We start from the raw sequence: 14838 nt of genomic DNA, 5'->3' as shown, positions 1-14838 counted from the left end.
TTTCTAATCAAAAAAATGTTTTCAAAAACCAGCACTACCACTCCAACATGTTGTTGACTACAATACAATTCCAGCAGCAATATTTAGGAGCTAAGTGTAAGACAGTGGGCGATGGCATTAGCAAAAATCTCATTTCTAAAATATCAACTTTTTGTTGTGAAAATTTTCAGAGATTTACACAGCAAAGCAAATGTTTTGCTTTAGCCGTTTCTCCACATTGCGGAATATCCCCTGGGGGCAGAATCGCCCCCCCACTGCTTAAAACCACTGAACATTAGTTCTCTCATCAATTTTCATTCATCCTAGTCTCTCTTTTAAAAAATGTCCAAGAAAATCTTTATTTTTTGCATTTGTGATCTCTAAATGATATTTAGGGCAGAAATGACACAGTTTTAATACAGTGAAGTGTGACTGTCTCATCAGGAAATCATCAGTTCTGCTTTAAAAACTAAACCTTTCATGAAACAAACATTTGAGGCAGGTAACAAAATTTACCATTAAAACGTTTTTTTATACACACACACACACACACACACACACACAATGTGATATACTTTTAATTCAGTGTGGTAAGAAATCCTTGCAAGATAATACTACATCTCTTATTTACCATTTGCAACACTGATTACTTGTAATGTAAAAATATAGCATAAAATCAAACACTCAGAAGTACTTGAACACATTATCATTCATACCTCATAGTGCATGTAATATGTACGTGAAACCAACAACAAAATGCCATCCCACTGCCATTCCTTTGTAATAAAATACACTCAAAACTTTGATCTACTATAGATTTTTTTCTACAAGTATTCTAATTCTCAAATGTTCTCCTTTTCCAAATTTATTTATTTGGCAATATATATTACCGTTAAAATAATACTTGGCTTTATGCCAACTGAATAAAAGAATGTTTCCACACCTGGTGTTCCAGTTTTGCTTGCAGAGGTCTTTGTTCCACTCTGAGGAGCATTACCTCCAGGGGATAAAGTCTCTGCAGGATACGTAGCCCCTAAAGTCTCCAGTTCTCCTCGGTTTGAAGAAAACACCAAGTCCAGGGATGGCAGCTTTAGCATGCATTCTACTCTTGACACTGGTAAACAGCTAAACTTGATCTGTGAGGGCTAAAAAGTGCAGAAAGCCAAAAAAAAGTTTCTAGGAGCTAGATGATTAAAAAATTTCCCACTGGACTCCAAAAATTACATTCAGTTTCCATTTCAGTCTACATATACCAAATTTATTATTTGACACTTAAAAGAATTTTGTCTTTAGTGTCCTACCTTTTTCAAACAGACACACGGTACATTAACCAAAGTATATTAAGAAAATGGTATCATTTTAAAAACTCTAGGGGCTTCCCTGGTGGCGCAGTGGTTGAGAATCTGCCTGCCGGTGCAGGGGGCACGGGTTCGAGCCCTGGTCTGGGAAGATCCCACATGCCGCGGAGCAACTGAGCCCGTGAGCCACAATTACTGAGCCTGCGCGTCTGGAGCCTGTGCTCCGCAACAAGAGAGGCCGCGATAATGAGAGGCCCGCGCACTGCGATGAAGAGTGGCCCTCACTTGCCGCAACTGGAGAAAGCCCTCGCACAGAAACGAAGATCCAACACAGCCAAAAATAAATAAATAAATAAATGAAAACTAGTAAAATTGGCCACATAAGATCTTAAAAAAATAAATAAATAAAAAAAAATAATAAAAAAATAAAAACTAAATATTTGAGGAACTATCTCTAAGCAGTAAATATGTAGACATTTAGATAATTCAGAACATTAAAGATGTTTATGTTCATATTGTTCATCATCAAGTATTTTAAAGGAAGTAATTTCCTTTTATACTAAAATTTTAAAAGGCTATTGCATTAATAACTGAAGTTTTACAAACTCTCAAGCCCTCACTCATTACATGTTTTCATCAGATCTTCAAAAAAGCTTGTGCAAAACTCCAGAAGATCAGACTGAAGTTCTTTTGGCCAAATTGCTATTGTAGAAATTAATCTGAACAGATGATCATTAGTGTTTCTTTTATTCTTGAGATTGTTCATAAAATTTTAATTGAGAGTAAACTAAACCTTGAAGTTTGGATACAAGCCAAGTCCTCCTTAATAAATGGACTCAGTCGGATGCTAATATAACATACCTCATTTTATTGTGCTTTGAAGATGTTGAGTTTTTTACAAACTGAAGGAGGTTCATGGCCACCCTACCTTGAGTAAGTCTAATGGTACCATTTTTCCAACAGTGTTATTTTTTAATTAAGGCAGGTACATTGTTTTTTTTAGATATAATACTACTGCACACTTAATAAACTACCATATAGTGTAAACATAACTTTTATATGCACTGAGGAATCAAAAAATTCATGTAACTTGCTTCACTGCAATATTCGCTTTATTGCAGTGGTGGTTTAGAACTGAACCCACAATATCTCTCAGGTATGCCTATACTCCTAAAGGCCTACAGATAGGACTGAATTTTAGAATAAAATATTAAATATATATTATATAAATCTTAGAAAAATCTAACAAAGGTACTGTTGTGACTTTGTATCTCAATTTCACTTTATATCTGCCCCCAAGTGACCATAATGACAAGAAATATAGGTGCCATCATAAAAAATGGCATAGAGTGCTAAAAAAGAGTTTTAACTTACATATTTTTACATTTGCCACAAAAGTATTAGATCTCAATTTTGAAAACTCAAAGATATGAACCTCCTCAGCAGACAAGTAAATACACACACAAAATTGTACATATACTTCCCAAAGGTTCACACAACCTCTAAGCCATCACAGACATACTAAAGGTCCATGAAGCTTAAGAAAACATTAAAGGGTAGTAATATTGTAAATGTTCAAATAAACTTAAGAAAAAAATTTTTTATTTAAAATAGAAAGGAATAAATGAAGTATATCACCTGAACTCGTACGTAAACCACAACATCTACAGGGAAGGAAGAGTAAGCAGATGTTGAAGATGATACTAGTGATGTTGTTGATTCTTCCATAGGATCTGGTATTTCAAAATGTCCCATATCTTCATCTTGTGAGCTGATAGCTGTTAAAATATTTAGTTTTAAGTGCACTATTAGGGCAAGGGCAAACTATTTATTAAAAGATCTTTTTCTCTTATGCTAGTACTGAGATCAGGGGTGTATGAACGCACAGAAACACTGGCTTCTGTAGCCCATCATTCTATACATCTTTCCCTATTCAAACCTCTTACTCATTCCTCCAAACTCTTGATTCCCTGCTGCTATACCAAACAACGAACAAAGAAAAAAGTACTTATGCCTTTGCCCTCAAGGAGTTTCCAGTCCAAGAGACACACTAACATAGGACCTAAAAATGTTAATTTTGTCACTAGTTGTGGCCGTGGAAGAATCGTAAAACCCCACCAGGACTAGGTGGTCTCTCAAGTTCTTCTTCAGTTCTATCATTCCTTTACATTTATCATTGAATATATAATAGCATTAAGAAATCCTTCTAAGTAATAGGACCCCAAAATACATGTGATGGGCAAATAAGTATATAAAGAGGACACTCACTTGTATAGTTCCTTTCAATTGGTGTAATTGGGATAGTTTCCAGAGCCTTTTCCAGAAAGTCTAATAGGCAGGGACTAATAACCATTTCTTCTGGCAATGACTGAAGTGCTACCCAGGCATATAACTTGGCTGTTTTTACTCCTCCACTTCCTTTTCCTTTGGCTAGAACATTTACAGGTGTGAAGTGAGTTTAATAGTTTCCATAAAACATACAATAATTTTGTGAGAAATTAGAATTATATGACAGTTTAATCACATGAAGCACCTTATATTTAAAACCATACAAGAATGCAATAAAAATAGGTTGAAAGAAATCATAAATTATTGTTAGAATACAAAGATAATCAATGATGTATATAAAAGTACAACAGTTATTCCTCTTTGCTCTAGGTAACGAATTTTGGTTGAATTTTTCAAGTTTATACTTTGCTAACTCTCTCAGTAGTATTATTTTAGCATTTAATCCCTCATTTAGTATTATTTTCTCCATTTAAGGAGTAAGATGTAGAGAATTTTGACTAATGATATTCTGTGGCAAGTTGAGGAAAAACATCATTGTTTTTAGGCTTTCCTATGTTCTTGCTGTTCTTACCTTGTATACATTTATAATGCCTCCTTACATGGGCTGCATCTCTCTATTTCCTTCTACCTGACTAAATATTTCCACATCAGTAGAATGATTATAATAGCTAACTAAGATTTAGCTAACTTTGGCTTAGGTTTCCAACTCCAGCATGTATTAGCTTGTAAACGTAGGAAAGAAATTCAACTTCTGTGAGCTTTAAATTTCTTCATATATAAAATGGGGACAATACTGATAATATCTGCCTTGTACTTAACGGACATACATGTGTCTTGTCAATTTAAAAGTCATCTAGGGACTTCCCCAGTGGTCCACTGGTAAAGAATCCGCCTTCCAACACAGGGGATGTGGGTTCGATCCCTGGTCAGGGAACTAAGATCCCACATGCCGTGGGGCAACTAAGCCCGCACGCTGCAACTACTGAGCCCACACACCGCAACTACAGAGTACACGCACTCTGGAGCCCATGCACCACAACTAGAGACAAGCCCATGCCCCGCGACGAAAGATCCCGTGTGCCGCAACTAAGACCCAATGCAGAGACAGCAGAAGCAAGAAGAACTACAGTCCTGCAGCCTGTGGAACAAAAACCACATTCACAGAAAGACAGACTAGATGAAAAGGCAGAGGGCTATGTACCAGATGAAGGAACAAGATAAAACCCCAGAAAAACAACTAAATGTGAAGTGGAGACAGGCAACCTTCCAGAAAAAGAATTCAGAATAATGATAGTGAAAATGATCCAGGATCTCGGAAAAAGAATGGAGGCAAAGATCGAGAAGATGCAAGAGATGTTTAACAAAGACCTAGAAGAATTAAAGAACAAACAAACAGAGATGAACAATACAATAACTGAAATGAAAACTACACTAGAAGGAATCAATAGCAGAATAACTGGGGCAGAAGAACGGATAAGTGACCTGGAAGACAGAATGGTGGCATTCACTGCTGCGGAACAGAATAAAGAGAAAAGAATGAAAAGAAATGAAGACAGCCTAAGAGACCTCTGGGACAACATTAAACGTAACAACATTCGCATTATAGGGGTCCCAGAAGGAGAAGAGAGAGAGAAAGGACCCGAGAAAATATTTGAAGAGATTATAGTCAAAAACTTCCCTAACATGAGAAAGGAAATAGCCACCCAAGTCCAGGAAGCACAGAGAGTCCCATACAGGATAAACCCAAGGAGAAACATGCCGAGACACATAGTAATCAAATTGGCAAAAATTAAAGACAAAAATTATTAGATGCAGCAAGGGAAAAACGACAAATAACATACAAGGGAACTCCCATAAGGTTAACAGCTGATTTCTCAGCAGAAACTCTACAAGCCAGAAGGGAGTGGCATGATATACTTAAAGTGATGAAAGGGAAGAAACTACAACCAAGATTACTCTACCCAGCAAGGATCTCATTCAGATTCGATGGAGAAATCAAAAGCTTTACAGACAAGCAAAAGCTAAGAGAATTTAGCACCACCAAACCAGCTCTACAACAAATGCTAAAGGAACTACTCTAAGTGGGAGACAAAAGAGAAGAAAGGACCTACAAAAAGAAACCCAGAACAATTAAGAAAATGGTAATAGGAACATACATATCAATAATTACCCTAAACGTGAATGGATTAAATGCTCCAACCAAAAGACACAGGCTTGCTGAATGGATACAAAAACAAGACCCATATATATGCTGTCTACAAGAGACCCACTTCAGACCTAGGGACACATTCAGACTGAAAGTGAGGGGATGGAAAAACACATTCCATGCAAATGGAAATCAAAAGAAAGCTGGAGCAGCAATACTCGTATCAGATAAAATAGACTTTAAAATAAAGAATGTTACAAGAGACAAGGAAGGACACTACATAATGATCAGGGGATGAATCCAAGAAGAAGATATAAAAATTATAAATATATATACACCCAACATAGGAGCACCTCAATACATAAGGCAACTGCTAACAGCTATAAAAGAGGAAATTGACAGTAACAATAATAGTGGGGGACGTTAACACCTCACTTACACCAATGGACAGATCATCCAAAATGAAAATAAATAAGGAAACAGAAGCTTTAAATGACACAATAGACCAGATAGATTTAATTGATATTTATAGGACATTCCATCCAAAAACAGCAGATTACACTTTCTTCTCAAATGCGCACGGAACATTCTCCAAGATCACATCTTGGGTCACAAATCAAGCCTCAGTAAATTTAAGAAAATTAAAATCATATCAAGCATCTTTTCTGACCACAATGCTATGAGAGTAGAAATGAATTGCAGGGAAGAAAACGTAAAAAACACAAACACATGGAGGCTAAACAATACGTTACTAAATAACCAAGAGATCACTGAAGAAATCAAAGAGGAAATCAAAAAATATCTAGAGACAATTGACAATGAAAACACGATGATCCAAAACCTATGGGATGCAGCAAAAGCAGTTCTAAGAGGGAAGTTTATAGCTAGACAAGCCTACCTCAAGAAACAAGAAAAATCTCAAGTAAACAATCTAACCTTACACCTAAAGGAACTAGAGAAAGAAGAACAAACAAAACCCAAAGTTAGCAGAAGGAAAGAAATCAAAGATCAGAGCAGAAATAAATGAAATAGAAACAAAGAAAACAATAGCAAAGATCAATAAAACTAAAAGCTGGTTCTTTGAGAAGATAAACAAAATAAACCATTAGCAACACTCATCAAGAAAAAGAGGGAGAGGACTCAAATCAATAAAATTAGAAATGAAAAAGGAGAAGTTACAACAGACACTGCAGAAATACAAAGCATCCTAAGAGACTACTACAAGCAACTCTATGCCAATAAAATGGACAACCTGAAAGAAATGGACAAATTCTTAGAAAGGTATAACCTTCCAAGACTGAACCAGGAAGAAATAGAAAATATGAACAGACCAATCACAAGTAATGAAATTGAAACTGTGATTTAAAATCCTCCAACAAACAAAAGTTCAGGACCAGATGGCTTCACAGGTGAATTCTATCAAACATTTAGAGAAGAGCTAACACCCATCCTTCTCAAACTGTTCCAAAAAATTGCAGAGGAAGGAACACTCCCAAACTCATTCTATGAGGCCACCATCACCCTGATACCAAAACCAGCCAAAATAAAAAATAAAAAATGAAAAATAAATTAAAAAAAAAAGACCCAACGCAGCCAAACATAAATTAAAAAAAAAAAAAAAGTGATCCAAAAATGTTAGGCATTATTATCACGATTACTGGCTATTTTAAAAGATTTATCAAGTTCCATCTCTCAAATAAAGCTTTTTCAAATAATTCTTGTCCAGTCCAATATTCCCTTTTTTGGAAATTCTATTTTATATATATAAGGTATTATTCACATGGTATAGTAGCCAGATTCCAAGATAACTTCCAATAGTTCTTTCCTCCTGGTATTCACGCCCTTGTGTAGTTCCCTCCCACACTGAATAAGGCTCACCTGTATGATCAATAAGATATTGTGGAAGTGATGTTACATGACTTCTGAGACTAAGCCATAAAAGATATTGCAGCTTCAGCCATGTTCTCTTTGGATCACTCCTTTTGAGGGAATGTCAGCTGCCATGTCCTGAGAACACTCAGGCAGCCCAGTGGAGAGACCCATGTGGGGAGAAACTAAAGCACCAGCTTACCAGCCATGTGAATGGGATACGATGGAAGCAGACTTCCAGACCCAGTCAGGCATTTGGATGACTGCAGCCCTAGCCAACATCCTGACTGCAGCTTCATAAAAGACTGTGAAGTTAGATTCACCCTGCCAAACTGCTCTTGGATTTCTGATCCACAGAAAATGTGTTTGAGATTATAAGCCACTAAATTTGGGATAATTTGTTATGCAATAATAGATAATTAATAAATGTGGTTAAGTCCAGTGTACTCTGTCTTAAATGTATAACTTTGATGTTTCCATCTAGATCATAAGCTCCCAGATTTGAACTACATTAAGACTTTTCTAAATATATATAGATCTAAAAAATTAAGTAAACTATTAAGTATATTAAGTTTATTTTAACAACTGATATTCTAAGGTAATATCAATTAGAGAACTAGGCAAAAGTAGTTGGCCAACACTTCCACATATGAACTTTGTACAGTTGTTACTGATAAGTCTAAGTCCTTTCTTCTTAAACGTGAATTTGAAAGAAAGTCTCAATAGAGCAAGTAGGTGATGACTAAAACTTAATTTATGAAAAAATTAAAATAAAGTATATTTTCCGTAAATACCTGAGGGAATAGGTGGGGGCTGGGGAGGAAGTAAGGTGTTAGTCTTGCTCTGGACAGTGCAAGGTAAAGGAGGAGAAGGAGGAGATGTTGCACTATCTTTCATACCATACAGCTTGGACTCTTTAGAGAGCGTTCTTGGCAAGGAAGATCCTCTGGAGGCATTAGGTGATTCGGTCTTTAGAGTCTTGGAATTATAATGCAACTGTATTGAAACAAATAAACTTTCAAAATTAAAATTATGCAGATGAGGGAAACCAAGCAATGTACAAAAATGTGGCAGAAAGAACACTGGTTCGGGAGCCAGAAGATTTTACGAGTTAGCTTTGTGATCCCAGCAAGTTCCTTATTAGCTTTTTTTCATTTTTAAAGTTAAAAAGGGTCATTCCAGATAATATTTTAAGTTCTTTCTAGCTTAACATCCTAGCTTAATAATTCTAGAATCTAAAAGAGTTGCAATAGGCAAGGTTTAGCAAATACGTTGTGAATATCAATGTTTAAAAAAGAAAATTAACTTTTCTGTCAAAATTTCGTGGAAAAAGGGGCAACCTGCAGTTTAGAAGGTCTCATGTTCAGAATATGGCTATATTAGAGAAAAACTTCAGAAAGCCTCATTTTAATATAATTGGTGAAGGAAGAATATATATGATAGAAAATAAACATGGCTACTAATAATCTAATCCCTAATCCTAGACATTTAGGTTTTTACCTTTACATCAACTCCAGGAATGTAAAATACTGTTGTTTCTAAGTCACTAGGCTTTGTTTGTAGAGATGATGGCACTTTCTTGCCAGTCATTAAATGGGTGGTGGAAGCATAATTAGTTTGAAACTTCTTCTTTTTCGAAGGAGAATCTTGATCTAAACTCCTGGAACTTCTATCATAACTCCTATAAATAGAAAAATGTTTTATCTTTTTGAAAGACATTTATTTCCTTTTATTTTGTTTAAAAGCAGACTTTTATTTATATAGTAAGTGAAATGTAATCCTTCATTAATAAGGTTGAAAAAGTGAAGATCATCAGTGTCTCTAGTGAAACTGGTTAATCCTTGCCTGGATGAGGTTTATGTTGTATGTTCCACAACTACACAGGCAGTTATTCTTTCCTGAGATCACAACTGTTTCATATGAACACGTAAGGTTGAACCAAATGAAACTGCCCTTTACATAGGTAAATATAGCTGAGTACCAGCAATTTATTTTGGTTTACTGCGGTTCAACCCAAAATAAATTAACAGTCATTCTTTTTATCACCACTATTACATTTGTAAGAATTTAACTGTTTAGAGTGCCTTTTTATCTTCTCATTTTATAAAAAGCTTCATTAGACAAAGAGACATTTAAAAATCTTTTATTATAGAAAATTTCGAACATACAGAAAGTAAATGGAACGGCAGAATGAACTCCCATGGGTCCATCTCCCAGCTTCAGCAGTTGTCAGCATTCTGCCTACTTGTTTTATCTACATTGCCACCCACTCCTTACTCATTTATTCAATTATTAATATTACTATTTTCTTATAATTCTTTTTTAGATTAGGAAGGAAAAGCAAAACAGAAATTCAAAGAACAAAATAATCTAACCCTACGCCTGTTTATACCACTATTTCTTCAATGATGGAAACAAATGGTAAAGCTGCAGTTATAGCCTGAACAACATTCCAGTTTACTGAGGTCTCTTTGTGCAGTTGTTTCCCAATCTTTCTTATTTCTTTATGTCATCAAACTTTCAGTAACAAGATATCTTTAAGTACTGTACTGTTCTTTGAAATAGAAATGTGCACAATATGATGATAGAGACCAAGGAATTCATGCTTATTTAAAGAATTCCAAGGATATAACTACTTTAATTAACAAATTTGCTAGAATCTAAATCAGACGTCCATTTCTAATCACCAGAAAATATTATACACTTGTTTAAAGAAAACAGTATGTTATACAAATAAACACTCAAACATTCTAATTATGATAAAATATGCTCTTTAAATCTGCATTTTGGGATGTGGTGGGAAATGTTTGTTATGATTAATGATATATAAATAGTAGTTCTAACAAATGAAGTTACTTGTACACCTTTCTGACCAATATCTTACCTTCTCAAGCTTATATCATCATGTTCTTGTAGAAGGGTGGTTGGGTGGAGCACACATTTTCCACTATCAATTTCAACTCGTATATCAAGTTCAAAGTCAATATTTCTCTCTGTAGCTGTGCCACTAAGACTTCTGTTGGCTGGGGCTGTTGGCCAGCGTTCTGTAAATAGCTGATGAACAGCAGCAAAGCCTGTTGCTTTTTTACGGGATGTGTGTCTAGAGAAAGAACAACTGGTGATTACATTGTAGTAAACTGGGAAGAGTTTTCAACAAACTATTTTCCAACATGTTATGTGAGCAGTAGTCTGTAAATAAATTTCACTATTTTATAAATTCACACAAATTACCCAACTGGCTCCTACTAACTGAAGTTTTTCTTAAGTTTAATGGAGTCACATTTTATTCAACAACTATATACTGAGTAACTGTCACGTGCCAGGCAATGTTCTAAGCGCTCAGGACACAGGCACAAGCACTGATATTAAGGAGTCTGAATATCAGCGTATGACCTACATTCTACATCTTGGAGGAGATTTCATTTTTGCAAATTGTAAAATTTAAAATGCTACTTTCTAGATTTTATTAAAAGACATAAAGAGAGGGAAAGAAAAAAATAATGCCATATGGAGCTAAATTATATTAGTAAACCATGGATATGTCTCCTAGTCTCACTCTGGGTAGGTAAATTAAGATTTTTTTTCTGTAAAAATTAACAGTTATATAATGCTTTAAGCTCAGTTCTACATTCTAAAATACTGCCTAAGGATGTTAAAGCTACTCACGAGGGTTTCCTGTAAATATAGAACCTTTCCCTCTCATGGTCTTCGTCCTTTTCATCCTTCTCGGAATCTTCACTGGTAGAAGACAAACTGTCATCCCGTCGGCCCTCCTCAGGTTGGAAAGAAATGCCTGGTGAAAGGCCTCCTGGAGTTTTGGGAGAACTGAACACGGAATATGATCCTTCACTATTTGAGGAGTAATGGGATGGACCTTCAATGGTTACTGACAAAAGGTCCAGTTCTGTCTCCTCTGGAAACTGAATGTAAAGAGAAAAAATATGAATCAGGTTCACATTATAAACCTCTTTTCCCTTAAAAAAAAAAAAAGAAAAAATATACATTTAAGCATCTAAAATTTCTCTCAGAATTGAATTTCCTCAGTCTGAACTGAAAGATCAGCTTTACAAACATATGAAATGGTACACCAAGGAAGGAAGCAGAAGTTCAAACCACAGAAAGTCATACCACTGACTCACTAAAAATTAGAGTGAAATTTTACTTTATATAAGCATATATCATCACGTTAATTAGTACATACTGTAATTCTTTAAAGCATGGGTTAATCATGCTGTGGAGACAAAAGAAACAATGTGATCAACTTTAAATTAGAAGGGCAAGAGAGCAATTAATGATGGAAGAGCATGCAAGTGTCAGTACAGAATGTACTTTGTGCTTCCAGAATACTTTCTGTGGATACACCTTTTTAAAACGGGCCCCTAATGAGCTGAAGAAAGATGTGTAAATAGTTACATAATTAAATAGCAATCAATCAAACTTAAGAATTCTGTATTTTAAGGCAAATACTTTGTATAAATACAATGTCACTCACTGAGGATTGTATCAGGAGACCACTGCATTTAAGTAGGTCAAAAAAAAAAAAAAACTTCTGTGACCTAATTTTGATTCCCAGTTTTGAGATTTGCTTGCATATCCTTTGAGGGAATGTGATAAGCCTTTGTAAAGTGTAATGTGCAAGGTACATTTATTGATATTACTATAAGATACATAGTGAAATCCTATAATCAAAATTTCAAACATTTGCAGAGTCTAGATTTTCTTCACTTTTTAAAAAATAACATTATTTAGTAAGTAAGTCAGATTTTATCAGAAATCTTCAACTTTTAAAGCTGTGGTAAGAGTTTATGTAGATAAATATCCCTTTGTTTATATTTATTTTCTATTTAACCATGCTTTAATGATCTATTCTGTAATTTATGATTTTTATATACTATTTTTTATAAACAGCTTATACTGCTATTTAAAAATAGGACGAATCATTCAAATATTAATGCCTTTAAGAATAACTCAATCATTTCACAGTATATACATATATCAAATAATTATGTTGTATACCTGAAAATAATGTTACATGTCAATTATCTCGATATTAAAAATAATGTACAGGAAAAAAAAAATCAATTAGTAGAATCCATTCAATTCACTGTAAAGGACTGTATTTCCAAGTTCATTTTTAGAAAAAAGGACATGTCTGTCAAGCTCACTCTATTACAACCTAATAGTTCTAAAACAAAATTCAGCTTGACTAAATTCAGTGTAACTACGGGATATATGTTGAGACTATCTTAAAAGAGTGGGCGATGGGAAACAAATGTGGAATAAGTTCCAATTTTTAAATGTAACTTGACAGAAAATTTCTAGACAATGATGTATATACCTACTATACAGATACAATTTTAAAATTAAATTTTACTTCTATAACATATTTAGGGAAAATACGTAGCTTATAAAGGTGTTAACTCAACTTATAAGTGATTGTGTAGCACATTTTCCACACTGTTTTGAACATAATTTTTAATAGACTGCTTTTATACATGCTTTTTTATACCAGTGACTCAAAATAAATAACACTCAATGATTAATTTGTTATTCTGAGATAGGTTTGATTCTAGTTTGAATTAGGTAACTAATTTTTTCTTAAAGAAAAGATTCATTTTGTATTTGGGTGTAGGGAAAAAGAGGTTCACTTCGGGATTAGCAAATAACTGTAATATATTGCAGTTTTTGGTTTATGATTTTGTTGAGTTAATCTGGTGTGCTGATTTAGTCCTTCTTTAATTTTGGAGATTAAATAATTACTATTAAGTTATAAGTGAGTATAGAACTAAAATATATTCATGAAAAAGCTTAGGAAATATACATGATGAAAAAGAACTGAAACAATCTTAAACCTTTATGTAAAATATCTTCAAGGTCTGAGTTTAGTATGAAATGAGAGGAAGACATTTTGAAAGCAGATTTTCAGAGTGGTTAATTAGCTTTAAAGCAAAATTTATGTTGTTCTTAAAAAGTACCTGAAAATACCCTTCCCCATGACAGCTGGACTGTGGTGTACTTCCCCATACCGTTTCTTTCAACTTAATTAAAATAATAAGAAAATTTATAAAAATTCATGAAAAATAAAAAAAAATGCTTTGAAAGTAAAAAACAACAAACATTTTAACATAAATTTTAACATGCTATAAAATTAGAATACAACTTTGACACTGACCTTTTTACTACTAGTTTCTGATATTATCTCTATATATTCTGAACAAAAATACATAAACAATAAAATACATTAAGTAAAAACATTCCACATTTACATTTGTGTAAAATACCCAGTTTAATGCAGAGTCGAACTTGAAAGAAAAATTATTCAACAAAATGTTTCTACCTACAAGCAAGCAGTATGGAGTCTTTATTCTACATGCAAAACACTAACACCTGCGGCATGGCTCTCAATAGTGCTCTGCTATTTGGCAATGTACAGACACCTCAACCATCACAATCCACACTTTCACTGTAAGTAGGAACTACTATTTCTAAAATGCGTAACTACTATAATTTTGTAATTACTAAAAATTATTTAGCACTGTGTATCTCTAACAAGTAGTATCTCTCTTACTGTATCTTGGATATTGAAAGTGACTCTGGGTCCAGGAGATGCTGCATCCACCCGGATTTCTGGGAGCTCCTCAGTTTCACCTACTCGAGAACTAAAATAAAATATAAAGTTATAAAACATTAATATTCGTGTTCAAAAAAACCCCCTGGACTTTATAAAAGTCTGATTAATGACATTAACACTTTATTTCTAAATATTTACCTTATCCAAGGATTAAACTTTTGCTATTCCATTTCTTAACCTTTAGCATCTCATAAAAAAAAAGTTCATTGCTTTAACACAAGATTTTCTAAAATTATACCTTATAAAAAAGAATTTATACTTACTTTATAGTGTTCATTTACTAGTAAAACTATATTTTTCTTCAATAATAAGTAAAATTTCCATTTTTCATATGTTAAATCTGTGTATAATCACACTTCTTCTAAAATGACAAATTTAGAGCTGCAGCTACTAACATGCAAATATTCATTTCTTTGGATAGTCTATAAGTTTACGCATAAACTTGTCTAAATAGCAGTGTACTTCATTACTAAAAAGCACACAATGACTTTTATAATATAAAAGCAGAGTATAAATGGGATAGAGGGATTCCTCAAACTTCTTAGTTTGACAGTATCCACTATTACTAGTTTTACTAATAAGGTCCATTTGCTACCTTAATTTTGTAATTTCCCCAATTAGAACAC

The 14838-nt window shown here is 33.9% G+C and overlaps 1 protein-coding gene across 11 annotated transcripts in view; it reads right to left on the bottom strand.

Moving 5' to 3' along the window:
- The window catches only part of BLTP1 (bridge-like lipid transfer protein family member 1), a 204276-nt gene that overhangs the window by 21095 nt on the left and 168343 nt on the right, over window positions 1-14838 (bottom strand). For 8 of the 11 annotated variants that reach the window (XM_082389554.1, XM_082389555.1, XM_082389560.1 and 5 more), the window contains 9 exons: window positions 14150-14240; window positions 13557-13619; window positions 11248-11501; window positions 10466-10681; window positions 9082-9262; window positions 8376-8577; window positions 3546-3707; window positions 2916-3055; window positions 923-1124 (listed from right to left, as the gene is read on the bottom strand). In XM_082389554.1, the coding sequence (XP_082245680.1) occupies window positions 923-1124; window positions 2916-3055; window positions 3546-3707; window positions 8376-8577; window positions 9082-9262; window positions 10466-10681; window positions 11248-11501; window positions 13557-13619; window positions 14150-14240 (1511 nt within the window). The remainder of the gene's footprint in view (window positions 1-922; window positions 1125-2915; window positions 3056-3545; window positions 3708-8375; window positions 8578-9081; window positions 9263-10465; window positions 10682-11247; window positions 11502-13556; window positions 13620-14149; window positions 14241-14838) is intronic. The other 3 variants (XM_082389561.1, XM_082389556.1, XM_082389562.1) reach the window with 2 other exon arrangements.

Source organism: Balaenoptera borealis (genome assembly GCF_965194805.1).
Source record: "Balaenoptera borealis genome assembly, chromosome: 4".
NCBI classification, from domain to species: Eukaryota; Metazoa; Chordata; class Mammalia; order Artiodactyla; family Balaenopteridae; genus Balaenoptera; species Balaenoptera borealis.
The sequence above is the reverse complement of the archived record's forward strand: the minus strand, read 5'-3'. Positions and strand labels throughout refer to the sequence as shown.